The 26,977-nt window shown below is 41.2% G+C and overlaps 1 protein-coding gene across 2 annotated transcripts in view; it reads right to left on the bottom strand.

Moving 5' to 3' along the window:
• Window positions 14,176–26,977, bottom strand: part of DNAJC13 (DnaJ heat shock protein family (Hsp40) member C13) — a 134,065-nt gene continuing 121,263 nt past the window's right edge. The window contains exons 53-57 of one of the 2 annotated variants that reach the window (XM_021069457.1): window positions 25,821–26,000; window positions 25,366–25,506; window positions 23,356–23,499; window positions 21,101–21,200; window positions 14,176–15,038 (exon numbers count right to left, since the gene is read on the bottom strand). In XM_021069457.1, the coding sequence (XP_020925116.1) occupies window positions 14,932–15,038; window positions 21,101–21,200; window positions 23,356–23,499; window positions 25,366–25,506; window positions 25,821–26,000 (672 nt within the window). In that variant the 3' untranslated portion in view covers window positions 14,176–14,931. The remainder of the gene's footprint in view (window positions 15,039–21,100; window positions 21,201–23,355; window positions 23,500–25,365; window positions 25,507–25,820; window positions 26,001–26,977) is intronic. The other variant, XM_003132418.5, reaches the window with a different exon arrangement.

The following is a 26,977-nucleotide window of genomic DNA, read 5'->3' as shown; positions in this document are numbered from 1 at the left end:
TGATACCATAATACATTATGATCCTCACATACTAAATTAATGATTTTATTTGCTCTTTTGAACCTTTCTTTTGCTGATCAAATGTGAGACAGAAGCCATTGAGAAGACAGGCAGAAACCACCAGTCACAGAAAACTGACCATTTTGTTCCAAAAGGAGCATGAGTTCCTTCCCATTCGGTGTTAGCTTGGCTGCCTCATGATTCTTTAACGTGTCAAATCAAAAGGACTACTTGCCCATTGTGGCTCAGCGGGTTAAGAACCCAACTAGTATCCATGAGGATGTGGGTTCGATCCCAGGCCTCGCTCAGTGGGTTAAGGATCCAGCAATAGCTGTGATGTAGGCTGGAGATGCGGCTTGGCTCCTGCCTTGCTATGGCTGTGGTGTAGGCTGGCAGCTGCAGCTCCAACTGGACCCCTAGCCTGGGAACTTCCATATGCCACAGGTGCGGCTCTGAAAAGCAACCCCCTCAAAAAAAAAAAAAAAAGTATTTACTTATGAGTAGATGAAGCAACACAACACTAGACTAGCTGGAACTGACAGAACACCAAATTAACTTTAGAGTGGCGGCGAGAACACCTGTGATCCTGGGCAGTTCACCCCATCCTTCCAGAGGGCTGGGGGGCCAGGGGCAGGAGCACTTGCCCACAGACCTGGCTGTCCTTGCCCTCAGGAGGCCTTTCAGCCATCTGACATTGCCCCTAACCTAAACATGCCACCCATTTCTACTTTAGAAAGTGTTGTGTTTTCATCAACCATACAACCTTGAGAAAACAAACAGGTACTTAACATGGAAAACAATGGAGAATCGTTTTCGAATTTCTCAGTTCTCATTTCCAGTGTAGAAACTTGAGGATAGTGCACAAGAGGCGTCTGAAGCAACTTCAGTTGAAGGACCTAGAAGCAGAAGCAAAAGAGGATTACAGGTGGGAATTCTCATTTGAGAGCTCCAGGCCCTGCCCCAAACCTCAGTGAGTCAGTTCTGAGATGTTGGTGTTGCTGAAAATGCCTAGAAATCAGAGACTGTCTGTCCTGAAGCAGGAAATTTTATAAACAGCCCAGGTAGCACTGGCTCAGACACAACCCCAAGCTAAATTAATGCCAATTGGTAACGGTTGCTATTTGCTGTTACCAACCATTTTATACCATGGGAATTTGAGCTTTGGTGTGTGCACGTGTGTGTGTGTGTGTACAGAACTGATTTACACAAGCACAGTTCAATTCATTCACCAAATGCTTAGTGAATGCCCACTAGGTTATAGGTAAATTCAGGGAGTCTAAGATGAACAAGGCAGGCATGACTTCTGCACTCACAAAACTTACTTGCTATGGAGAGGCAGGCAAGGGAACAAAATGCTTTCATTAGCAGAGTTCAAGATACTGCACAGTCGGAGTTCCCGTCGTGGCGCAGTGGTTAACGAATCCGACTAGGAACCATGAGGTTGCGGGTTCTATCCCTGCCCTCGCTCAGTGGGTTAACGATCCGGCGTTGCCGTGAGCTGTGGTGTAGGTTGCAGACTCGGCTCGGATCCCGCGTTGCTGTGGCTCTGGCGTAGGCCGGTGGCTACAGCTCCGATTCAACCCCTAGCCTGGGAACCTCCATATGCCGTGGGAGCGGCCCAAGAAGTAGCAACAACAACAACAACAACAACAACAACAACAAAAAAGACAAAAAAAAAAAAAAAAGATACTGCACAGTCATGGAAGGCTCCCAGACATTGCCCCACCCACACTGAGCAAGATGTGCTGGGAAATGTCCTGGATTGAACGGTGTATGGGAAGGTTTGGGGGACAAGGCTGGCAAGTTCTAGAAACTGAGCAGTTCACTCTTTTTGGAATAATTTGAAGATAGCAGGAGAGGTGATGCCAAAGAAGGGGCTGGCCTGGAGCATGAAGAGCCTCAGGGTCGAAGATAAGCCATGGGCCTTGGTCCTGAGAGCTGTGAGGAGTCATGGAAGGGCACTCCACATGGGATTGGGAACACTGTACCTGGTTTTAGGACCACCGCTCCATGAAAAATGGATTGGATTTGGCCCACGTTAGAAGTCAGACACCAGGGAGGATCCTGCTGCAGGGATCCACGGCAACATGTTGGAGGGGTCCACAACAGGGGAGACAGATCGGAGACAAATCCCAGAGGTATCTAAGGTCTAGAAGCAACAACAACAACAAAAAAACTAAGTAAAAGTGGTGCGATGAGAGAGGAATTCCCGTCATGGTTCAGTGGTTAATGAATCTGACTGGCAACCATGATGTTGCAGGTTCGATCCCTGGCCTTGCTCAGTGGGCTAAGGATCCTGTGTTGCTGTGAGCTGTGGTGTAGGTTGCAGACGCGGCTCGGAACTGGCATTGCTGTGGCTCTGGCGGAGACTGGCAGCTGTAGCTCTGATTAGACCCCTAGCCTGGGAATCTCCATTTGCCTTGGGTATGGCCCTAGAAAAGACAAAAAGACCAAAAAATAAAATTAAATAAATAAATAAAAGTGGTGCAGTGAGAGAGAGGCTCAAGGCAAGGATAGTGCTCATGGTTTGATGAGGCTACTGGCTAGATTCGAAGGTTCACGCTGTTTTAGTGAATGAAGTTTACAATTTTATTTTTCACTGCTAACCTTTGATGTAGCTGGGACATATGTGCATGTAAGTAAATGAGGTGCAGCCACTCTACAAATCCTTTCACATACAGGGTGGGGTCTACATGAGGGCTGGCCAGTTGCTTGATGAATCCATTTCTCCTGTGCTTAGTGGAAAGGCCATCTTTATCACATGCTATTTGTCATCTACTTAGACCAAGAGTCTGTTTTTGTTTACAGTACCTGTGCCACACTGTTTTAATTGCCCATAGTTTCATAACACATAAAATATACATAAAATTTATATGATAAAAAGCAGTTGAGAAATTCCTTATCCAATTTCTAATATCTTTGTGGTCTTCTCACAAATGAGCCACAAAATCATTTTACTGGGATTTTTATTGAGATTGCATTGAGTTTACTTTAGGGACAACTGACACCTTGACAATATTGAACCATTTCACCCAGGAATAAGACATGTCTCTCCATTCAAGAATTCTTCCATATTATATTTGTCTTTCTCTAACTTCCTTCACTTGGTATGACAATCTCTAGGTCCATCCATGTTGCTGAAAATGGCATTATTTCATCCTTGTTTATGACTGAGTAATATTCCATTGTGTAAATATACCACATCTTCTTTGTCCATCCTTCTTTGTCCTCTGTCAATGGACACTTAGATTGTTTCCATGTCTTGGCTATCGTAAACAGTGCTACAGTGGACATATGGGTGCAAGTATCTTTTTGAATTATGATTTACTCTGTATATATATCCTGGCATAGGTTGGATCATATAGTAGTTCTATATTTATCTATTTTCTTTTTAGGGCTGCACCCATGGCATATGGAGGTTCCTGGGCTAGGAGTCCAATCAGAGCTGTAGCTGCCAGCCTAGACCACAGCCACAGCAATGGGGGTTCCAAGCACGTCAGCAACCTTCACCATAGCTCCTGGGAATGCCGGATCCTTAACGCACTGAGCAAGGGCAGGGATCTAACCCACATCCTCAAGGATATTAGCTGGGTTCGTTAGCACTGAGCCACAACAGGAACTCCTATATTTATTTTTTAAGAAACCTCCATACTGTTCTCATAGCAGCTGCACCAACTTACATTCCCACCAACAGTATAGGATGGTTCCCTTTTCTCCACACCCTCTCCAGTGTTTATTGTCTATAGACTTTTTGATGATGGCCATGCTGACTACCATGAGGTGATACTTCATTGTAGTTTTCATTTGCATTTCTCTAAGAATTAGTGATGTGGAGCATCTTTTCATGTGCTTGTTGGGCATCTGTCTTCACTGGAGAAATGTCTGTTTAGGTCTTCTGTCCATTTTTTGATGGTATTTTTTTTAAAATATTGAGTTGTATGAGCTATTTGTATATTTTGGAAATCCCTTGTCCGTTGCATCATTTGCAAATATTTTCTCCCATACTCTGGGTTGTCTTCTCATTTTGCTTATGGTTTCTTTTGTTGTACAAAAGCTTATAAGTTGGTTAGGTCCCATTTATTTATTTTTGCTTTTATTTCTATTCCCTTGAGAGACTGACCTAAGAAAACATTGGTATGATTTATGTCAGAGAATGTTTTGTCTGTGTTCTCTTCTAGGAATTTTATGGTATCATATCTTACATTTAAGTATTTAAGCCATTTTGAGTTTATTTTTGTGTATGTTGCAAGGATGTGTTCTAACCTCACTGATTTTCATGCAGCTGTCCAACTTTCCCAACAGCACTTGCCAAAGAGACTTTTTTCCATTGCCTCCTTTATTGAAAATTAATTGAGCATAGATAGGTGTGTGGGTTTATTTCTGGTCTCTTCTGTTCCATTGATATAAATGTCATTTTGTGGAATACTATGCTGTTTTGATGAATGTAGCTTTGTAATATTGTCTTAAGTCTGGGAGGGCTATGTCTCTGCTTTGTTCTCTTCCTCAGGATTGCTTTGGCAATTCCAGGTCTTTTATGGTTCCATATAAATTTTAGAATTATTTATTCTAGTTCTGTAAAAAATGTCTTGGGTAATTTGATAAGGATCATATTAAATCTGTAGATCGCTTTGGGTAGCATAACCTTTTTAACAATACTAATTCTTCCAATTCAAGACCATGGAATATCTCCCCATACATTTCATAAAAAGTTCCCCCCCCTTTTTTTTTTCTTTTTTCTTTTTTGGCTGTACCCACGGCACATGGAATTTCCTCAGCCAGGGATCAAATCCGAACCTCAGCTGTGACCTACACCAACAGCTGCAGCAACACCAGATCCTTGATCTACTGCCACAGAGACAAGCCAGATCATTAACCCACTGTGCCACAGTGGGAATTCCAAAAGCTGCTTTTCTTAGTTTTGGTTTTACTGACTTTAAATTTCCCCTTAATATGTATTTTTTTTTTTTTTTTTGTCTTTTTGCCATTTCTTGGGCTGCTCCCACAGCATATGGAGGTTCCCAGGCTAGGGGTTGCATCAGAGCTGTAGCCACCGGCCTACACCAGAGCCACAGCAATGGGGATTCCGAGCTGCGTCTGCAACTTACACCACAGCTCATGGCAACGCCGGATCCTTAACCCACTGAGCAAGGACAGGGACCAAACCCGCAACCTCATGGTTCCCAGTCGGATTTGTTAACCACTGAGCCACGACTGGAACTCCAATATGTATTGATATTTTAAACTTAGTTTTAATTTTAATTTTTTTAGATTTTTAATCAAAGTTATGTATGTCTGAGTTCAGTAGTCAAATCACTGTTCAGAGCCAGCCATGAAAACAGCAGTAGTTCCTTCTTTCTACCCTTCCAACATTCTAATTTTCCATTTTCATAGACATTTAAGAACTTTTAAGCTAATTGATAATATGGCCATCTATTCCAAAAAAATCATGCAATTTCACTCATCCCCAGTTTTTATTTTGAAAAAATTTTAAGTTAAATTTTAACTTCAGAAAAGTTATGAGTACAACAAACACCTGAACATCCTTACCTAGACTCACCTTCTCTTTCCCTCTCCCCGCCTCCACTGACAACTCCCATTCCCTGTGTTATTTGATAGTCAGTTTCAGACAACATGTCACTTATCCATAATACAATGACCACACTTGAGAAATCTGACCTTGATAAAACACTACTGTTCAGGAGTTCCCATCGTGGCCCAGCGGTTAACGAACCCGACTAGGTTGCAGGTTCAATCCCTGGCCTTGCTCAGTGGGTTAAGGATCTGGCATGGCCATGGGCTGTGGTGTAGGTCGCAGACTCGGCTTAGATCCCGAATTGCTGTGGCTCTGGCATAGGCTGGCAGCTACAGCTCTGATTGGACCCCTAACCTGGGAACCTCCATATGCTGTGGGTACAGCCCTAAAAAGACAAAAAATAAAATAAAAAACTACCGTTCATAGTCTGCTATATTGCTACTCCTTGATTTTTTTCTAGTTTTAGTCATTATTCTGTTGTCTTTCATCTTCTCTCCTACTGAACTTACACTGCCCCACACATACCCTTCCTGTTTTTCCATTATCCAATATAATCACACTGGCATCACCATTATGCAAGTACCAGTCAGAACCCTACTGTACCAGGTCATATGTACAATGGTTATCTTGCCATTGACGCGTTTAACTGTTCCTCAGGTATGTCAACCTCCTTCTTACTATGTTCAAACACATAGGTTTGTCTATCGATTTCATCTCCTTGAAGAGTTTGTTCCCCAGGCTTGCTGCCCCGGTTTTGCCCAGGGCCGGTCATGTTCTAAGTCAACTGCATGCTGTTGTCTCAGTTTAGGATCTCTTCTCACCACTGTTTGGAGAATTCCACTTTCCGTTCCTGGTTACCCTGCTTCGGTGGAGTACCATCCCTCAGTGCTCTTACAAAACTATTCATGGGAAGTAAATCTGGGACCCTGGGTGTTTGTTTAGGTCTTAATTTCTCCTCCTCATTTAATTGGTAGTTTGGCTGGATCTAGAATCCTGGGCTGGGAAATCATTTTCCCTTGGTTTTGTGACGGCATCACCTCCTTGTCTTCTAACATTCAGTGTTATTGAGAAATCCAGTGCTATTCTGATACTTGTTCCTTTCTGAGAAATGCTCTCCCCTTCTCCTGCCACACTCTGGAAGCTTATAGGAACTTGTGTCCATATTGTAAAATTTCACAACGACACGCATGTGTCATCCATTGGGCTGGGTATTGAGAAAGTCTGACTTTCTGATTTTGTTCTCCACCCATCTTAGTCAGCCCAGGCTGCAATAACAGAATGCCACGTACTGGATGGCTTAAACACACTTCGTTTCTCAGTTATAGAAGCTGGAAGTCCAAAGATCAGCAGATTCAGCATCTCTTAAGGGCTGTTTCTAGTTTCCACATCCTGCTTTTCACTCTGTCCTCACATGGCAGAAGAAGCTGAAGAGCTCTCTTGGCTCCCTTTTATAAGGGCGCTAATCCCATTCATGATGGCTGCACTCTAATTCCATCACCTTGAGGGCTAGGATTTCAACCTATGAATTTTGGGGGGACACAAATTCAGTCCATAACATCTCTTTAAACTAGTATTTCTTTCTTGATCTAGGTTTTTTGGATAATGGGCTCTTGGACTGCGCCTCTTTTAAGTTTTGTCTCCTGTTTTTCCATTTCTTTTTCACTCTGCTTCTTAAGGAAATCTCAACTTCATCTTTTAATGTCTTATTAAAAAAATGGTTTTTTTATTTCTGCTATTTTTTTTTTTCATTTGTAAGACCTGGTTTTAATTCTCTGGGAAAAAAGTATTTTTTAAGGTGGCATGATGTCATTTTGTAGAAGCAACGTCTACCTCTGAGGATATTAACAGCAGTTTTCTAGTATTTTCCTCTTCCTTGTCGGTTTTCTCCAAGTGCCTTTTTTCCTGTTTTGGCCTCTTCCATGCTTCTACTCTCCTGTCTAGAAGTGTATTTGTCAGTATTCAATGGAGGGCTGACTTCACAGGTCTTTCACCAGGCCAAGCTGCTCTAGGAACATCCTGGTCACATGAAGACTGTGGTATCACCCAGTGCTGTAGCAAATGATACCGTTTTCTGCCCTAAACTCAAGAGGTGCATAAAATTGCTTAACTTGCTCATTTTAGGGCTAACAAGAGAGTCTCTGCCAACTCTTGCATTTAAAGCAAGAATATGCTCCACTTCCCATCTTGGAAAGCTGGGGCACCAGGTAGATGCACACAAAGGGCTGTTTGGAGTCCTGCAAAACATGAGAGAGTGTCAGAGTGGGGTTTGCACTTAAATTCTAACTGAAATGTTACTGAATTCACGCACAAGCAAATATTTGTAGAATTACTTCCATATGACCTTTCTTTTTGAAAATAAATGACTCATTCCTTCACTGACTCAAGCCATACCGCTTCATAAACTTTTCCCTAAAATAAAGAGATTGAGGACAGGGGGTTCCTCTTCTTCTGCTCACAGACATTGCCATACTTGGCAGGAGCCAGGGAATGAGACAAATATTTCTCACAGACATTAAATTTTATGTGTACATCATTGGAGAGTAACTGAAAAGTGTCAAAAAGTTACCCACAGTAACCACTCGATAACCTTGGTACAGAAGCCACATATCTTTTCGATGTTAAAAAATATAAGCATAAACATTAATTCTTCTTTGTATATAAACTGAGACGTTCCATGAACCATTCTGGGAACTTGTTCTTCTCATACAAAGTCACTTCTCTAAAATGAGGCTTTGTAAAAATAATGGAAATGCACACATTTTCCTCTGCAAGCTTGATGGAAAAACAAACTTTTTAAACTGGCCACTCTACTTCCTGTTCATGAGGCCCACAGTAACCTGGCCCCATTTTTTACTCCTTGAACTTGGAAGTTATGGATGGTCAGTAATCCAGGTGATTACTGAAGTTCTCTGCTCTAAACACTAGGCGATATATTAAACAACATAAACAGTAAACACTAGCAAGAGGAAAGCGCTAAGGATCAGGATAGATTCCTGGATGTTCCCCCTGTAGTGGAGGATAGAATCTGTTTTATAAGAAGCCCAGTTATTTATGAGAAACAATATCAAAATTCTTAGAAACAATATCAAAATTGTAACCTAGGTTCTAGCACTGGGGTTAGAGTCGGACTCACTCTTACATATTTAAAATATATACCTTTATACATTTTCGCATATTATATTACTTTTATGAGATTCTTAACAGTGAAACATTACCTGACTAGACCGATCTAGGCACTTTAGAGAAGAAATCGATGCCCAGGTTCAAAAACCTAAGCCTGGCAGATTCTGCTCGTCAAGTGAAGTGATTTTTCCTCTTGCACCTCCTAACCCTCTAGGGGGCTAGCACTATGTCAGGTGTTTACATCTATTGTCTCTGATATACAGAAAAGAGGACGGTGTTAATGACCCCCGCTTAAAGATCAGAGGTCACCCGATGAGGGCCAGAACTGCAGCCTGGATGGCCCCGACTTCAGAGCCTATCCTGGTTCCAAGACGACTTGCTGCCTCTCCTTCACTCTCAATTAAACAGACTGAGTGACACAGGACCACAGTGACAAAGAATTCAACTCAAAGTCCACACAACCACTTGGGGTTGATGTGAACGAGGATGGACTATTTAGAATCCACACCTGGGTCCCTGGACCTTCAGCAGTGGTTCTGACATAACCTGGGTACTCAAAACTTGACACACATCTTAAAAAACCAACAAAGTGGAAGTCACACATTTGGTCCCAGGAGCCAGCCAATTACCCACTACTAACCCAGTGCCCATTCCGAATTCTGGTGTGTGCTGTAGATCAGCCTTAGTGGTGTGCCTCCCCAACTTCAGGACAGGCCGGCAGTTCTTCATGAACTTACACCAAGTGCAATCGTTGCTCAGGGGGCTCTGGTTCTGATCGGCCCTTGTCCTGCTTGTCTGGGAGCAAACCCTCCTCTTCCCTTTGCTGCTGGTCCTTCAGCCAGCACCACTGTCTCAGGCAGCTCAGGCTGGCCTAACAAAGTACTGGGTGGCTTATACAACAGACATTTATTTCTCACAGTTCTGGAGCCTGGGAAGTCTGAGACCAAGGTTCTGGCAGGGTGGGTTTCATCTGAGGCCTCTTTTCTTGGCTTATAGGCAGCTGCCACCTCACTGTGTGATCGCAACTTTTTTGTGGGCCCACAGTGAGAGAGAGCAAGCTCTTTGGTGCTTCTTCTTCCAAAGGCACTAATCCCATCATGAAGGCTGCACCACATCTAACCCTAAGGCCCCGCTGAGAGCTCTACTTCCTATACACTGGGGGTTAGGGATCAACATATGACACGGACATTCTATAACAGCAGCCTCTCTGAAGTCTTGTCCTCTCCCCTCCCTTGGTAAAAGCATCAGGAGTGTACCTTGCAGGGATACATCCCATGCTGCAACAGTAGTTCATTCACTTAAAAATACAACTGATTTAGGAGTTCCCATTGTGGTTCAATGGAAATGAACCCGATTAGTATCCATGAGGATGTGGGTCCAATCCCTGGCCTCACTCAGTGGGTTAAGGATCCAGCGTTGCTGTGAGCTATGGTGTCGCAGACGTGGCTTGGATCTGGAGTTGCTGTGGCTGTGGTGTAGGATGGCAGCTGCAGCTCTGGTTTGACCCCTAGCCTGGGAACCTCCATATGCCACAGGTGCGGCCCTAAAAGAAAAAAAATACAACTGACTTAACAGCTCATTAGACAGAAAGCACATTTATGCAACTCTTTGTGACCATTATTTTTTATCTTATTTCAAGAGGACTGAACACCCTTGGGTCAAATCTAATCTGCAGGTACTTTTTTTATGGCCCACTTTGTTTTAAAAGTTTGACAGTTTGCCCATATTTTATAATCCAATTTCACGTGGAAACCCAGACGGACTCCTATCCTCCTAAGCATGAGAACACTTAGCACACTGGGACAGCTCTTCCCCCAGGAGGCTGGGGGAGCCCAGCAGAGGCTGCCCTCTGATAGGCACAGCTGCCTTCTTTCTGCATCCACCCACCAGACCTTGGTTGGCCAAGAGTTAGCCCTGGTCTCTTCATTCGGGAATGGACACTGGAATCTGGTTGCTGCTGTCCAGGCAGTCCTGCTAGAAATCAGCTTTCCAAGGAATTCTTTGTTGTATAGCTTTCTCTAATCCACCAACTGCAAAGTCTGGATTCCATATTTCATTTTACAATGAAACTCATTTGACTGTGTAAGTGGTTTTAGTTTTAGGACAGAAAGAACTCCTCATTCAACCTGGTTGTCAGGCATCCTTCTCAATTTGGAAGTGAATTTAAGTCATTCTCTAGGTCTTGCCTCTTGGACCATGTCTGCTCATAAACAGGCAGCCCCTCAAGGGAGAAGATGTTTTAGTGGGTAGCAAACAGATGGTTCTGCTGACCAAAGATTACGGACGGCATCCTTCCAAAATCTGATTTTGGAGCCAAGATAATGACTTTTTAGCTTACTATTACATAGCAACATGACTACTTTTTTAAAACTAACAGGAGTACTTGCCATGCCACAGTGGGTTAAGAGATCCAGTGCTACCACAACTATGGCTCAAATTCAATCCCTGGCCTGGGACCTTCCATTTGCCACGGGTACTGCTATAAAAATAAACACATAAAATTAAAAAACAAAAGACACCAACAAATAAATTACCAAAAAAAAAGTTATTTTACCCTATTCCTGATCCCAAGTGTGAAAATAATGAGAAAAATTGCTATTGATTATTGCCAACTTTGATGGCTTACCATGATCATCACTCTTTCAGGTCTCACAGTTTCCAATGCCCTTTTGCCCTTTCACAGCCTTTTGCCCTTACAACAGCCCTGGGAAGGATAGAGTAAGAATGACCAACGTTATTTCCTTTGCATTATTTACATTTCTTGCTCACAGCCCCTCTGGCCCCTAAAAGAGAAATGCTTAGACCATACAGGGGCCGTGTGTGCCTAAAAACTCAAGCAGGCAGTTTGAATCCAAGTCAACAGGTTACCACAAAGAGACTGAGTTTATCTGCCATATATTTTGCAAACTGCTCTCCCCCAAATCCTAATAAAGTTTAGGCATTTAGAGACATTTCATTACATAATAGTCAATGTAAACAACAGGAAGAGAATCAAAGAATTTCTGGACTGAAAAGAATTCTTGAGCTGACTAGTGACAATCCTCAGGCTTACAAATGACATCCAAGAGTGGTCTCTTGCCTGCTTCCAGTGTTCGTCCCCTGCTTAGATGGGCTGTGTGTTACTAGTTTTGCCACCTCTCACCACCCTCCCCTAACAAATCAATCACAGTTCAGTGCTCTTGTAAAACAGAGTTCTCATTCCTGAATCATATAAGCCTAGATGCCACTGCCTCAGCTTGGCACTCAGGGTACAGCCCATCTGGCCCCTCCCCGGGCCTCAGCTGGGCTCTGTCTCTGGATCCCCCCTCTAGGTCACCCACACGAGAAAACCACGCCCCTCCAGATGTCCTTTGACTATGTAAACGGTCTGTGTTTAGTTTTAGGCCGGAAGGAACTCTTCATTCAACTCGGTTGTCAGGCATCCTCCTCAGTTTGGAAGTGAGTTTAAGCCATTCTCTGGGTCTTGCCTCTTAGATCTTTGCTGCTGCTAAACAGGCAGGTACTTTCCTGTTACCCTGCTCATGCTGTCTCATTTTTGCCTCTCAGGGCAAATTTCCCCATGTATAAGTCTCAGATAAAGCCTCCATCCCAAAAGAGGATAGAAGACCAAGCTGAACTGCACCAGGAGTATCTGACGTAACTTCCAACTATGGGAAAACCGAGACAAATGGCCCCAGAACTTCAACAGACCAGTGGTGGGAAAAGAAAGGATGGAGGGGTAGCCAGATTAAAAGAGGCTCAAAGACAAATTTAAAAAAGAAAGAACAAGACCAAACTCTGGTGTCTGGGGACGTACATGTGGATGATGAACCACAAAGGCACATAAGAGCGTGTCAGACAAGTGGTCACTTCTGGAGGGAGGGAGGGGCTGTGATTCTGATGGGGGCCCTTGAAGGGGCTTGCAAGTTCGTGACCTGGATAACTGTTCAAGGGTGACTTTCCTTATGATGATTCACTCAAATAATTTGTTTAGCGAGATTCTCTCTGTTTTAGTTTTGTAACAGAAAACGTTTTAAAAGGAAAAACAAAAATCTCAAGTCTTCTTAGTCATATACCCCTATTTGAGACTAATGCTATCTTATGATAGTGGCTCAAAATACAGACTGTGACATCAAGTAAAAGTAGTTTTGATTTCTTACTGTTACTTAGTAGTTGTGTGACTTTCAATAAGTTGCTTTGCCTCTGAGCGTCATGTTCTTCACCTGGAAGGTGGGAATAATAAGAGCAACAAGCCCATAGGCTTGCTCTGAGGATTAAATCAAGTTACGCATATATGATACCTTATAAAGTGCCTGGCAGGAGTTCCCAGGTGGCGCAGTGGGTTAAAGGATCTGGTGTTGTCACTGATGCGACTCAGGTTGCTGCTGTGACCCAGGTTTGATCCCTGGTCCAGGAACCTCTGCGTGTTACAGGCACAGCAAAAATATAAAATAAAATGTTTGGCATAATGTTCAACAAAGATGAGCTATTATTAGTATTCAAACATCAATGAATGCAGACTAATGTCAATATTCACAATATTTATGTTCTCTTAGTATATAAAGTATATTGCTATTGACTTATGCTCTCCTAAAATATCTACTCCTAAATTAGCTGTTAAGAGATTTTATGACAAAGTGTTGCTTTTGAGAAACTAAAACCCTAGTTAAGTGTTAAAATACTTACATGGGTCCATTACTCCACAATCTTTAAGTTGAGAGATGATAAACCTGAGGGAAATTTTGAATTAGCAATTTATGATAGGAATAAGTCTCCATTCCAGCTCTTCTCACACATCAACTGGGGAATTGGTTCTTGCTTTCAAAGGAAACTTGGAGATTTGGACATGTCCTTATTTTTTAAGAAGTATCTGTGTGTATTTTACATCTTTATATTTTCTTGTAGTTTGTGATCACATGAGAAGACCTCTATGCTGAGATCAGTGTTAATTATCTCCTCTCACTCTTTACATTTCTCTCCTCCTAAAAATATCAGTTAATGTCACACAAATTAAACTATTTTAACAGCCTGATCCATTCTTGAATATTGTATGGAAAATAAATGAGATGCTTTCTGTGTCTGGAAATTTAAATGTGACTAAAATATTTACGAAGGGATTTAGGGATGATCAGATATGTCAATGCAGCAACCTGTGTGAGGAACAGGAAATGTGAGGCAAAGTCTGTGTTTACTACTGCTGCTAAATCTGTCTTAGAAGTAAAGATACACTTGGCGTTCCCGTCATGGCTCAGTGGTTAATCAATCTGACTAGCATCCGTGAAGACGCAGGTTCGATCCCTGGCCTTGCTCAGTGGGTTAAGGATCTGGCATTGCCGTGAGCTGTGGTGTGGGTCGAAGACGCGGCTTGGAACTAGCGTTGCTGTGGCTATGGCGTAGACCGGCAGCTACAGCTCTGATTTGACCCCTAGCCTGGGAGTCTCCATATGCCATGGGTGCAGCCCTAAAAAAAGCAAAAAAGCAAAAGGAAAAGAAAGGTATACAAGGTCTTCAAAAGGAAAAGTTAAATTAGAACAAATATATCTCATTAACAAAGCAGTCAGTTCCCTTTATTTTTAAAATTTTATGTACACATATGAATGATCTGTATAATGTACATTCAATATAGAAAGCTTTATATATTTGATAATGTATAGAACATTTCACAATTACACTAATCTCTTCATAACATCTTGACATCCGGTTTCTAATTGTTTGCACAAGCTCCTTTTTCGTTCAATTTGGTAAAGCCAGTTATACATACCGATGTGTACTGTGAGCTCTCAGAAGGTTAATGATTGAGGAGAGGATACCAGTGAACAGGTGCAGGGACAGAACCTAATAATGTTCGATGATGGGAGGACAGCCACGCAGACTCGATGCAGGAGAGGGAAATGCCCTTCTTCGGGGTAAGTGACTGAGAGTTCCCAGATTCTGTAGACTGCAGTTCAACCCCACAGTCACGCTAATTCAAAAAAACATTATAAAAACTAGGAAGAAAGTTTTGTCTTTTTGATTCACAGTCTTGTAAACAGATATAAAGGAACAAAATGTGCTTACATACATCAAGAAAAAAAATTCTTGTGTACCCACTTAAGGTTGATCCACAGAGTGCTTTCTTAGAATGTGATACAATTAGAATCACTGACTTTTTCCCCAAATAAAAATATATTTATAGAAAAAGGAATAACACTGTCATGAAACCAGGAGAAAGGCAGTTAAGAGTTTTCTTCAACGTATCAGCTGGAGGAATGTGAACTGGGCACTGGCCTTTCAGCGTTTATTGTCTTTCACAAGTTTCAAGTCTGATAGCCAAGGTCGCCTGCCTCGTGGTCTACAGGAGGCGGCAGGTTAGACATGACTGAGGAGGACGTCCCTGCAGTAAGGTAGCCAGCAACTCCAGGTCCTGTAAGAGACAAAGGAAAACACACACAGAGTCATGTGAGAACCTGGACCTTTATAAAAATGTCAGAACCAGATCAAACGCCCCATTGCAAGGAATTGATAATCTGTTAGGATTATCTAAATGTATAAACCTTAAACAGCTACACAGCACCATTTTCATGGTTTGCCTTTAATATATGACAAAGTTAAAAATCACTCCAAAGTGTGTGCTGGACAGTAACACTGGTGTGGAAAGATGGAAAGATCTTCCCTTCCCACATGTGGGAAGTCACAAATCTTTCAAAAAAAAACAAAACAAAACAAAAAACAAACAAAGAAACAAAAAAAACCTGGGCGCTGAAGGACACAGCTAATGTCAAATGAGAAAAAAAAATGGGAACAGAGGAAAGAAACTCTGTACTTGGGTCAGCCCAGTCGAAAGTCATACTCGATGAAATTCCCAACAAAAACACTTTAATCCACATTCAAATTAACCCAATTGCATCTGGTGCAAAGAAATGCTATGATAACAAGTTATACCAAATGAACAAAGGTTGCTATACCAAGGTCTCTTAGAAAGAAAAGGCAAGCTCTGGACATCAATCACAGGTTAAAATAAGAATACCATGGAAAACGTCTCAATATTTTAGTTTTATATGTCTTCTTTGATTCTAACAATCTGCAGTACACAAAATGCCATTATCATCATGTATCTGGTGAGCATATAAAGGTTTTAGCCCTCTAGTTTGTCTTAAATATTGCAGAGACATTTAAGTTCACCTCAGAATCACTGCACAGCTGTACAGAGAAACACTGTACTGTAGCATAATACTGCATACTGAGCAATACTTTTTAGCTGAAATCATAGGAAACAAGGCAAACTGCTAAGGCACATTGAAGGGTTAGGACTAGAAAGGCAGTGGAAGCGGCATGCATTTAGCAAAATGTTTCTCTACCTGCTTCAGAGAGCTACACAGAAGTTAGCAAGCTGCCTGGCAGAGCGGTTCTAAAGCCCGCTCCTGAGGTGAAGGGGGCTGCTGCCAGTTAGAAGGGAAGGAGAGACACCTGAGGGGAAAAAAGAAATATAAGCAGCAAGGGAAGTTGTAAGGAAGTGCAAACAGCAGAGCAGTTTGATGAAGGCTAAGGTATAACAAGGACTGAAGTAGGACAAAAGGGACACAACTCAGAATCATCTTGTTTTTCACCTCGTGGGCATTTGTACTCAGGACATAAGCAGACGCTGTGCATGTAGCATGTGGCAGAGACCACCCAGTGCATTCGCTGCCACATACCACCCAGAGCATCCAGGCACTCAGAACTTTGAAAATAGAAAACTTAGAAAAAAAGATTTTCCCTCTCATAAGGCCCAGTGAGCCTGCATCTTTCAACCCCTGCATTCCACCAATCAGGACACCAGGCCTTCCAGAGACTGCTCAGGAAAGAGACCACCAGGCAGGTGGCTCAAAGCTACAGTGCCACTGCGACAGCACTTCCCAAGGAATAAACCCCTAAATGCTCCACACTGGTAATGGTTTCTGAGCACTTGTGATTTGGTCTCAACTTGGTTCACATCAAATGAATAGATTATGAGACCAAATCATGAATGCTATACACAAAAAAGGACTAAGGCTGTGGTTCTCCAACTATGTGCTGAGGCACCCTGGAGCATATTCGCAGGGGACACCACTGGATATTTTAATTTTGAGAGACACAATGACATCTGCTGGATACTATACAAACAACTACTCTCAAGCTGTTTGAATGTAACTACCTAAGTAGATGAAGAAAACAAAAGCACTAAGATATTAAGGCAGTGTGAACTGATAAAGTTTGGGAACCTCTGGGCTAATATCTAAATTGTGAATGAGGGAGCCTAGAAGGATTTATCAAGAAGAGACCAAATTCTAGGCCCACCATTTGCCTCTTTAGGAAAGACAAGCCAATTCCTTACATTTCTCTAAATGAAGTCTGAGATGCTCTCTCCCTCACACCCCTGGCCTCTTCCTTGAGGACATGTCTGGTTTCTATAGGCTGGAAGCTACAGTCCACTCGTTAGGATGGGACTGGGAAGTGTGTTCTCCAGAAAAAAGTGGGAGGAAAGAGTAGAAGCTGCCAGAAATAGGGCACAAGGCACAATGTGTAAGGCTGCTGGACTTAAGAGGGATGAGGAAAGATGGAAATGAACAAAACCCCCACAGAATGGAACTGGCTGCCATGATGGAGTAGTGGAAGGAGGATGGGCTTTGGTGAAAATGAACATGGGTCTCTCAGGGGGTGGGATGGGGAGGGCGCCCTGTCTTAGCAGCAATGTCCTATAATAAACTAACACTGACCTTAGGGAATCTTCCCTAACATGACTCCCATTGGGTAGTCCTGGACACATGTAAAAAGAAAAAAGAAAAAAGTAATAGAAACCAGCTCTGAAAAGAACTAATGGACTGGTCTGAAGCCCAAGAAATGTACCCTCTCTCCCTTTGATGAACTTAAGAAGCCAAGTTAACTATTCCACATGTCTCTAACGAAATAAATATTTCATACAAAGTTCTTTACCTCCAACAACTCTAGCTCCTAAAAGCATCTTTGCCTTGGCTTGCTTCTCTTCCTTTCCCTGTTGTTCCTTCTTTCTCTATTGATTTGCTAGGTAACTTGAGGATTTTCACTGCTGAAATTATTTGTATAGGGCCTTGAGTTTGTCAGCACAAAGCCCTTCTAGAACCTGATTAGTGGCTAAGTAACTCACAGCCCTGACAATGAGCAGTTTATCTACACCATGGGTAAAATCCCACTGAGGCACTGTTAGATGAACATTTATCATAAAACGAAACATGCCATGCTTAGAGAGCCAGTCTCATCTCAATTTATCAACAATGACTAATCCTGCCTAGGACATTTTTATTTTGACCTCAAATCCTGAACATGTGACTGAGTGACAGTTGCTCAGCAACCAGGAAGGTGAAAATCATAAATGTAATTATGGTTATTCCCATCTTATTTTGAAATAGTCATTAATTTTCCTTTATCTCTCCCCATCTCCGGAACAAAATCCACTTACTTGCCAACATCATTCAAAAGTATCACAAGTAACAGAAGAGGAGCCAGTGATCAAGTGTGTTCTCACAATGACTTACTTCATTTGCAAACTGAGTACAATTTGACTCAAGATTGAAGGCAGGGTGGGGTAAATTTAAAATGCCAATTCAACACAACATGGCACACATTCCATGGAGTACCACATAATGGGATTTTATCATTATTAGAAGTACTTGCCCCTTTTATCAAACACATGACAATACATCAACAGAAAAGCTCAGACACACACAAAAAATATTTGGCAACCCAAGCAATAAATACACATCAGTTAAACTCGAAGGAATTTCACAACTCGAGAACATCCCAGATTGATGATGTGCTAAGAATTGGACAATTCTGGGGCCAAGACAGCTCAGAGCTAGTCCAGATTGTCCTGTGTGGACTGACATGCTCACACGCTTCAGCAATGACCTTCAGAATGGCCACAGTGACAGCAAGCCCTTTCTAGGCTGGGATCGATACCACTTCCCCTTTGACAGCTTTATACAGAACTTGCTTTGAACTGAACCCAGGGAAGAAATTTATAAACCCCAGCCTTTTCTCTTCCCTAACCTTCATCTGCTATAGCTCAACCGGCTGTCTCTCACAACTCGTTCAGAAGCCACCCAAGGGATCCAAGTAAAAGGAAGGGCACAGGCAGAAACCTTTTCACTTCCTGTACTTCTTCTCCAGTTATTAAGGAGTCTGGGTGGGGCTGAGGACCAAAATGATTTCTAAAGGAAGTCTGGGTCTCTGAGGATAAATCCATCTGTCTTCTGTATTCTAACTACAGACCTTTTGACCCACAGCCTGTTAGTAAAAGTTAAGGATCATCTGTAGTCTTTTATTCCATCCAGTCAAGTTAATGAATGGGAAGTACACACAAGAAGAAAAAGAATTAGAAGTGGCCTTCCTGTAGGGATGGTTATAATATATATCTTCTCATTCCTCAAGGCCAAATTTTAAGTAAGTTTACTCTTAGGTAGACAAAATAAGGCACATTTTCCAATCATAACACTCTTACATACAAAGTAATGAATATAATGAATGCCACAAAAATGTGGTATGTGTAAACGTTTTGGAAAAAGACTCTAAAAAGGTAAAGCTTTTGATATTTCTATAAGAACACACTCCTAGAAGTTCCCTGGTGGTCTAGTGGTTAGAATTTGTTGCTTTCACCACTGTGGTCTGGGTTCGATCCTTGGTCTGGGAACTGAGATCCCACATCAAGCCACAACATGCCTTCGAACACACTCTTACTTAGAAGCTACTGCTTTACTCAAAATTTGAGAGATATGAAGGAGACTATGACCATATTCTAGGTATTTCTCTCCATCTAAATCATAGGGCAAGGGATGGGAAAGTGAGAAGGGAAACCTACGGAACTCTACTGTTTTTTTTTTTTGGTCTTTTGTCTTTTTAGGGCCGCACCCACAGCATATGGAGGTTCCCAGGCTAGAGGTCTAATCGGAGCTGCAGCTGCCAGCCTACATCACAGCCACAGCAACGCCAGATCCAAGCCACGTCTGCGACCTACACCACAGCTCACAGCAACACTGGATCCCCAACCCACTGAGCAAGGCCAGGGATCGAACCCACAAGCTCATGGTTCCTAGTCGGATTCGTTTCCACTGCACCACAATGGGAACTCCTGGAACTCTACTCTTCATGTACACACATGACTGTCAGCCACAGCACCACATGCTCATAAATTATAGGGCTCTGATGATAATATTAGGGAAGTCACAGGGGAAGAAAAAATAGTAATATCACAACAAAGTCTAAAATTAAAACCATGCAAAACTTTCACTGAAGTCCCTATTTTTGAATATACAAGATTTAGTTTTTGATTTTATAAACTTCTATACTAGCAATCAGAATTATTAAAATAATTACACTGGTAAGAGAAACACTGGGTAATAATTTTTTTCTCTCAATTAACCTACATCAACTCTGGTTAGAGGGGGATTGCAGGTTCAACTTTTTTTTCTTTTTTTCTTTTTTTTTTTTATGGCCACGCCTGTGGCGTATGGAAGTTCCTGGGCCAAGGGGTCAAATCAGAGCTGCAGCTGCTGGCCTACACCACAGCCATGGTAACACTGGATCCGAGCAGCATCTGTGACCTATATCTCAGCTTGTGGCAACACTGGACCTTTAACTCACCTAGCAATCAAACCTGCATCCTCACAGATGGCATGTTGGGTTCTTAACCTGCTGAGCCACAACTGGAACTCCTACATTTTTTAATATACTATAATTCCAGGCAGACAGCAAGAACCACCTCATATTCTTAAGGTTAATTTCAAGCCGAAAACTTAATGCCAAAGACTCTCTTTCATTTTCAGCATTTAGCAACAGAAGCTGTGACTATGTTTTTAAAAACAAACCAATATGAAAGTGAGTACTCCAAAATTACCATGCAACTAGTGTGTCAAATGGACAAATGTCCAGAGCTTCTTAAATATACTATCTTTTGATCTCTAGGCAGTAAAACATCCTTTCCTTTATGGTAAATCACATATTTCCTCCCATGAGAGGACAATCCCTAAATATTTAGTAAAACTACAGATTAATCACTGGAAACTTGGAAGAAAAAATATTTCCCACATGAGTATGCGTATTTGGAACTTCAACCTATGATTCTGACAGAAATGTAACAATACTATCATGTTTCTGATACTGGTATTTCTGAGTAGATATTTCTCTACTCTTTTTACATGCTGAAGATAAACACTTTAACACAGCTATGCTCCAAATATAACATATGACCATCAATTAAGGGTCAAAACTGAGCAGAGTCTGCCTTGCAATCAGCACACATTCGACACCACAGCAGTCTGCACGCTGTCCGGGCTAGAACCAGGGATTCACTGTCTGTCCACAGAACCTCCAAGACAGGTAGCCCGTAGCCTAGGACAACTTTCTAAATGCCATTTTTCAGTCCAGGCAGGTTAAAAGGAAGGTCCAAGTGGCTTCTGCCATCTGTCTTAGGGAAGAGAATTGGGTGTGGTTTACCTGTGAGGTATCCTGCTGTTTGTGACTCAGAAATAAACAAATCATGTTTCTGATCTTTGAAGGCACTCCAGACTGAAGAACGAGACAGGATTTCATTCACCTAGGGAAGTAAAGCAAACTCTTTGAACATAAACTAAGTGCTGAATGTTGTTAGATAAAATTAAAGAGAAAAAGCAAACTTCCAAGACAAAAGGAAGTCTTGGAAGCTGATGAAAGATCCAAAGACCCTTCATTCATCACTCTACATCAGACATATCTCATTAAGACAGGCCACAAAAGTCCTTCAGTCAGTCTTCCCTCTAAACTTGGACTCTGCTATTTGAACTTACAACTTATTGATGTGTATGTAATTTGGGCTGGAAGATGTTCTTGTTATAGTAAAATGGCTGACAGTGTGGTTTCGGAAACTTAAAGCACTCTTTCACACCATGGATGTGACCTGTTAAGAAGTCCACTAGGAGGGTTGTGATCAACACACTGGAGAAAATAAAACAGATTAACATAGAAAGCATCAGAGCATAACACGTAAAATGGGCAAAGTTGTTCTGTGATGTGTATATGTATAAATGAGTATAAATAAAGTGTGCAAATGAGTATAAATAAAGTGTGTAAATGTGTACTGGACTAAGAGGAAAGACATGTTTCTTTCTGTACACAGATAAAAAAAGTTTAGGAGAGTCCAACATAGAGGATACTTTTCACATATTAAAGTTTAGATCAAATATTTATTGAACACTTCTTATGTGGGTTGCACAGTGGACACAAAGATGAGAAAAACATTCTCAGTAGTGAGTATGAAAGCAGAGATATATGCAGGAACTGTTCAAGTCTAAGAGACTCTGCCCCATGTGATTAGCTGTTAACGTGGTAAAGTTCCTATTTTGATAACTATCATACTTCTTTCCCCCCCCTCAAGAGCATAAGGTGGGTGTCAGCATTGCTTTGCTGATTTTCATCAACAGGAATCCTGAGGCAGGTTGAGAGGAAGACAGCTGCTGGCACGTGGTACACAGTGGTGCCTTTGCTTACGTTCAGAACCCATAGGCAACTTTATATGACTGAAGCATGACATACTCTCTCTTTTCTTTACTATTACCTTAAATAGTTCAAATGATGATACTGCTAGAATGGACAATGGCATACAAAATGTTTCTTTAGTTGGAACATACAGTGGATTCACTAAGGGAAAGCTGCCAGTCAACTTAAACCTACAGAAGAACATTAGTAGGCAGAAACAGTCTAAACGTTTGTGAACAAATGATGGGTAAGCAAATTGTGACACATATATATACACACACGATGGAATATTACCCATCCTTAAAAAGGAATGAAGTGTTGAAACATGTTAAAACACTGATGAACCTCAAAAACATGCTAAGTTACAAAAGCCAGACACAAAAGGTCACATATCGTATGATTCCATTGATGTGAAATGTCCAGACGAGGTCAATTTATAGAAGACAGAGTGAACTGCCAGAAGCTGAGGGGAGGAAAAAATGGGGAATAATTGCTTAATTTGTACAGAAGTTGTTTAGAAATTGGATAAGGTGGTGGTTACACAATACAGTTAATGCCAAATAACAACTGGTATACTAAAAACCAATAACTTGTTTGATTTAAAGTGATTAATTTTATGTTATGTAAATTTCACTTCGAGTTAAAAGAGAGAGCATTAATACATAGGGCTACACAATAAAACTGAATGAAGACTCCTCAGAAGCAACATTAATAAAATCAATGAGGAAAATTACTGAACTGGTTTGAACTCAGCATATGCATGCTGCTGACACATTAATAGATATTTAAGTCACAACAAAAAGGAAACCAACAATTCCTAAATGTTAAGAAAGAAAGGAGATGAAACTAAAATGATGTTCTGTATCTTTTAAAATGGTATTATGGGATGGTTAATGAATGTGGTTATCACTATTCCATAAGAACTCTGAGAACTGGACGTTAATCTTAACCAGCACTAATGCTCAATATTCTTCTGTGCTGAAGAAATGTTCAACATGCTATCACTATCCAGAAAAAGAATCCTCCTGGGTGGCAATCTGAGTATATACGGTTTGTGTTTTATGAGGTAGCTATGCTAGTGCATCCCTGGTCTGGGGCTCTGCTCCAGTTAAGGTCAGGAACCACGTCTGTAAGTGGAACATGAGTTGTGGTGCATGGATCACCAATAGCCAAGACCTTTGGCTCTGAGAGTACCTTGTTATAATTGGCAGATCAAAGTTACCTCTGTGCAGACTCACCTGTTCTCCATGCTGCAGGCTTCGAGTCATTGCCTTGAGAGCTTTAACAATCTGAGCCTTTGTGGCTGCTGGGCTGTCCAGATTTTCAAGGCCAATGCCTTCAAGTAATTTTAAGAGGTATGGGACCAAATCTGCTTTCAGGGCCTAGAAAAGAATATTAAGTATATGTATGTCTACGTGTGTGTGTGTGTGTGTGCATATATACACATTTTGCATACACTTTAAGAAATGTAAGCCATCCACTGAAGAAATAATTTCACCCCAGGCCCGTACCTAGAAGAGGACACTCTGCTTTATTTTATTTTAATGCCACATGCAGATTTTTTGGCGGGAGAGGCAGTATTTAACGGTAACGACATTTTCATTTAATGAGGTTTTATTCTGTTTCATCAACTATTCTACATGCTACATACACTGATTATTTTACTTAGTCCTCCCAACACCAAATGATGTAGGCACAATTATCACCAATGGGAAAATCAGTGCATGGCGGGTAAAACGTGCTGATGGTCACAAAGTTGGGCAGTATTGGATCTGTATCTGGACCTGAGCTTTTAGCCAGTATACTGATCCGCCTCCTCTAATGACATATACTGATAGGCAACAGCATTTGAAGCATATTAGTATTTTTTTCACATCTTAAAACATCAACCTTGACATCCACCATACACTTTGTATCACTCACATAAAAGCTAAGTAATACTCTGGTGCCATGCAATTTTCACTGCCTGCTCTGAAATCCAAAGGGAAGAGGTGGAAGTAACTAACATTTAGTAAATGTACCTCTTTTTACAGATATTATTCTCATAACAACCCTGTGAGGAGTCGTAACTTTATTTTACAGATGAGGAATCTGAGCACTGCAGGGTTAAATACCATGCCTTAGGTCACAGAGCCATCAAGTGGTAGAACTAGCTCATGTTCTTTCCAATACAATAACCCTCTTGGCCAACTCTAAGTCTGAACCTCAGAGCATCCAATTTTCTCCTTGAAATGTACCCAGTACTCCTAACCTGCCTGAATGAGGAAGAGGGGTGGAAATAGGGGTGGGGGGCGGAGAAAAGATGAGAAAGGAAAAGAGGCTAGGAAACAGGAGGGCCAGATAATAAAGATGTAAGGCCTTGTACCCAGGCTAAGGAGGTCAGATGTCACTTTGTCATCTGGCAGTAAGGGGAAACAATGAGGGATTTGTAAGAGGAAGAATGGGTTATATTTAAAAGTTGTATTTTAGAAAGATCATTTTTGCAATGGCTTTTACATGTGTTGTATGTTCTTTGTTCCCTTGGTGTCTGCTACTTTACATTGGCACCCACCAAGTCTCCTTTTCATGAGGTCAGTACTTTCTTTGAAAAGGACTACAAAAACCTTGGCATGTTTCTTAAACATGACTTTAAAAACAAAGGAATGAACAAATAGAACGAATCTTTCCAAAAAGGATAAAGCAAATTTTATAAAGCAAGCTAGGGATAAAAGCTTAGTAAATAACCAAAATTTAAATTTCAAACATCAGGAGTTTCCATCATGTCTCAGTGCATAAGGAACCCAACTAGGATCCATGAGGATACAGGTTCAATCCCTGGCCTCGCTCAGTGGGTCTGGGATCCAGTGTTGCCATGAGCTGTAGCATAGGTCACAGACGTGGCTGTGATCTGATGTTGCTGTGGCTGTGGTATATGGGGGGCAGCTGTAGTTCCAATTGGACCCCTAGCCTGGGAACCTCCATATACCTCGGGTGCAGCCCTAAAAAGCAAAATAAATAAATAAATAAATAAAATAAAATAAATAAATAAATTTCATACATCACAAAATTACTCTGACACTGGCTGGCCCACCTTCTCGGTGTGCTCCTGTACATGTGTGTGTATAAAATATAAAAATATGTATGCACAAACTCACAAGTTATCTCTGTGCCAAATTGCTGAACCTAAGAGAAGTCAAAATCAGTGCTAAAGAAGTGAAAATCTGTTTGGTATGTTGCTTCTTAAAATAGAAATCTAGAAAGTCACTTACTTGTGCTACTAATTCATTCTGCTCCTTCTGAAACATTCGATTAATTGCTTCACAGGCTAGACCAACAGTATCTGGTCGCTTTTTCATTCCATTCATCAGTGGGCCAATGGTCTCCAAAGATGCCATGGCTCGAACACACAGCTAAGTGCCCCAAAGAGAAGGTTACTTGTAGACCAGCAATATTTTATACAACACAGCAAATACCACAATAACAAGATATATGAAAAACCCACATTCATTTTAATTTTAATAATGAACCAAGTCAAATTCAGTCTCCTTAATATGGTTAATACCATATCATTTAAACCAGTTTAAGAATCATTACAATACCACATGGCACATGTGGATTAAGGCAAATGGTAGAAAGGGGATTTGTACTGCAACGTACAATAGTCAGAAAGAGAGAGCACAGATAAATTCCAAAGCTATAAGCTACTAAATGGATTTATCAATACCTCATTTTCAGACAGGGCATGAATAACTCGAATGGCACTCTTAGGAATGGCGTTGTTCCTATGATTCATTGCCTGGATAACTTTGGGAAGATGGCCCAATGGTGGGACCTGATCAGCCAGCTGAGGCTGTGCATTGAAAAGACACACTGTTGCCATTGTCAAAGTTTCCAGAGTTTCTCCCTGGAGGGTGTAAAGACAAAAAAACTATAAAACACTCATAAAGTCCTAAACATCCTTGATAATGTTTGCTGTTCAAAACTAAGGACCCACGAATTTTAAGTGTTGGTACTTGAAAATTGATTCATAAATCCTAAAAGAACAGCAAATTTTCCCATCTCAATAAAAAGCATGGATTTAAAGGACTTCAAGAATGAAATACCTTAATCTAAGCAGACTTTCACTGGGCATTTCTATTTCACATCTCATTTCTATTGCAGAAAGAGATTTCTAATAAGAGACCATCTCTCAAAAAATATTACTAGAAATTATTAGATAATGTGATAGAAATGGCAGTACCAGAGAACATCAATAATTCAGAACTAATGAAATGTTTTCCCCACTTATATTAAAAATCCTACTAATTAACATGTCTGGGTTCCATAAACACTTTCTATAATGGATAATGGATTGCAAAGACTTCTAACTTATAGCATTATATGCAGACATACATATCCAGAACATAACATGTCTTGAATAAATATGGGAACTGGGATGCACAAAAAGAGAATGCGATATATAGTAAAATGTTACATGTTTTTCTAAGTTTCTACATTTTGAGGATTTCATTTTTTAAGCAAACCATGTATGCAGTAAAAATCCTAGTAAAGAAAAAATGTGACTACAGAAAGAGACCTATGCAAACATTTGGCATACTATCAATATATTTTTAAAAGCCTTACAAAGCTAATGACTTGACACATGCCAGACATTTATGCTAAGTAATCCACATCTATTAAAACTCATGAAAACCTCAGCTTTAGGGGCAGATACTGTTACCTTCTACAAGACAACTGAGGTGAGTCAGGAGGTACTACTCTAGGCCATAGAGCTAGCCAGTGGTGGAGCTGATACTGGGGTCCAGGATTACCTAATAATGCAACTTGGGGCTCTTAATCACCTGTTTAATTAATTCAACAGTCCACTTTCTTACCTACTCC

Source organism: Sus scrofa, chromosome 13 (genome assembly GCF_000003025.6).
Source record: "Sus scrofa isolate TJ Tabasco breed Duroc chromosome 13, Sscrofa11.1, whole genome shotgun sequence".
In the NCBI taxonomy this organism is placed as follows: domain Eukaryota; kingdom Metazoa; phylum Chordata; class Mammalia; order Artiodactyla; family Suidae; genus Sus; species Sus scrofa.
This window is presented reverse-complemented; position numbering and strand designations above follow the sequence as displayed.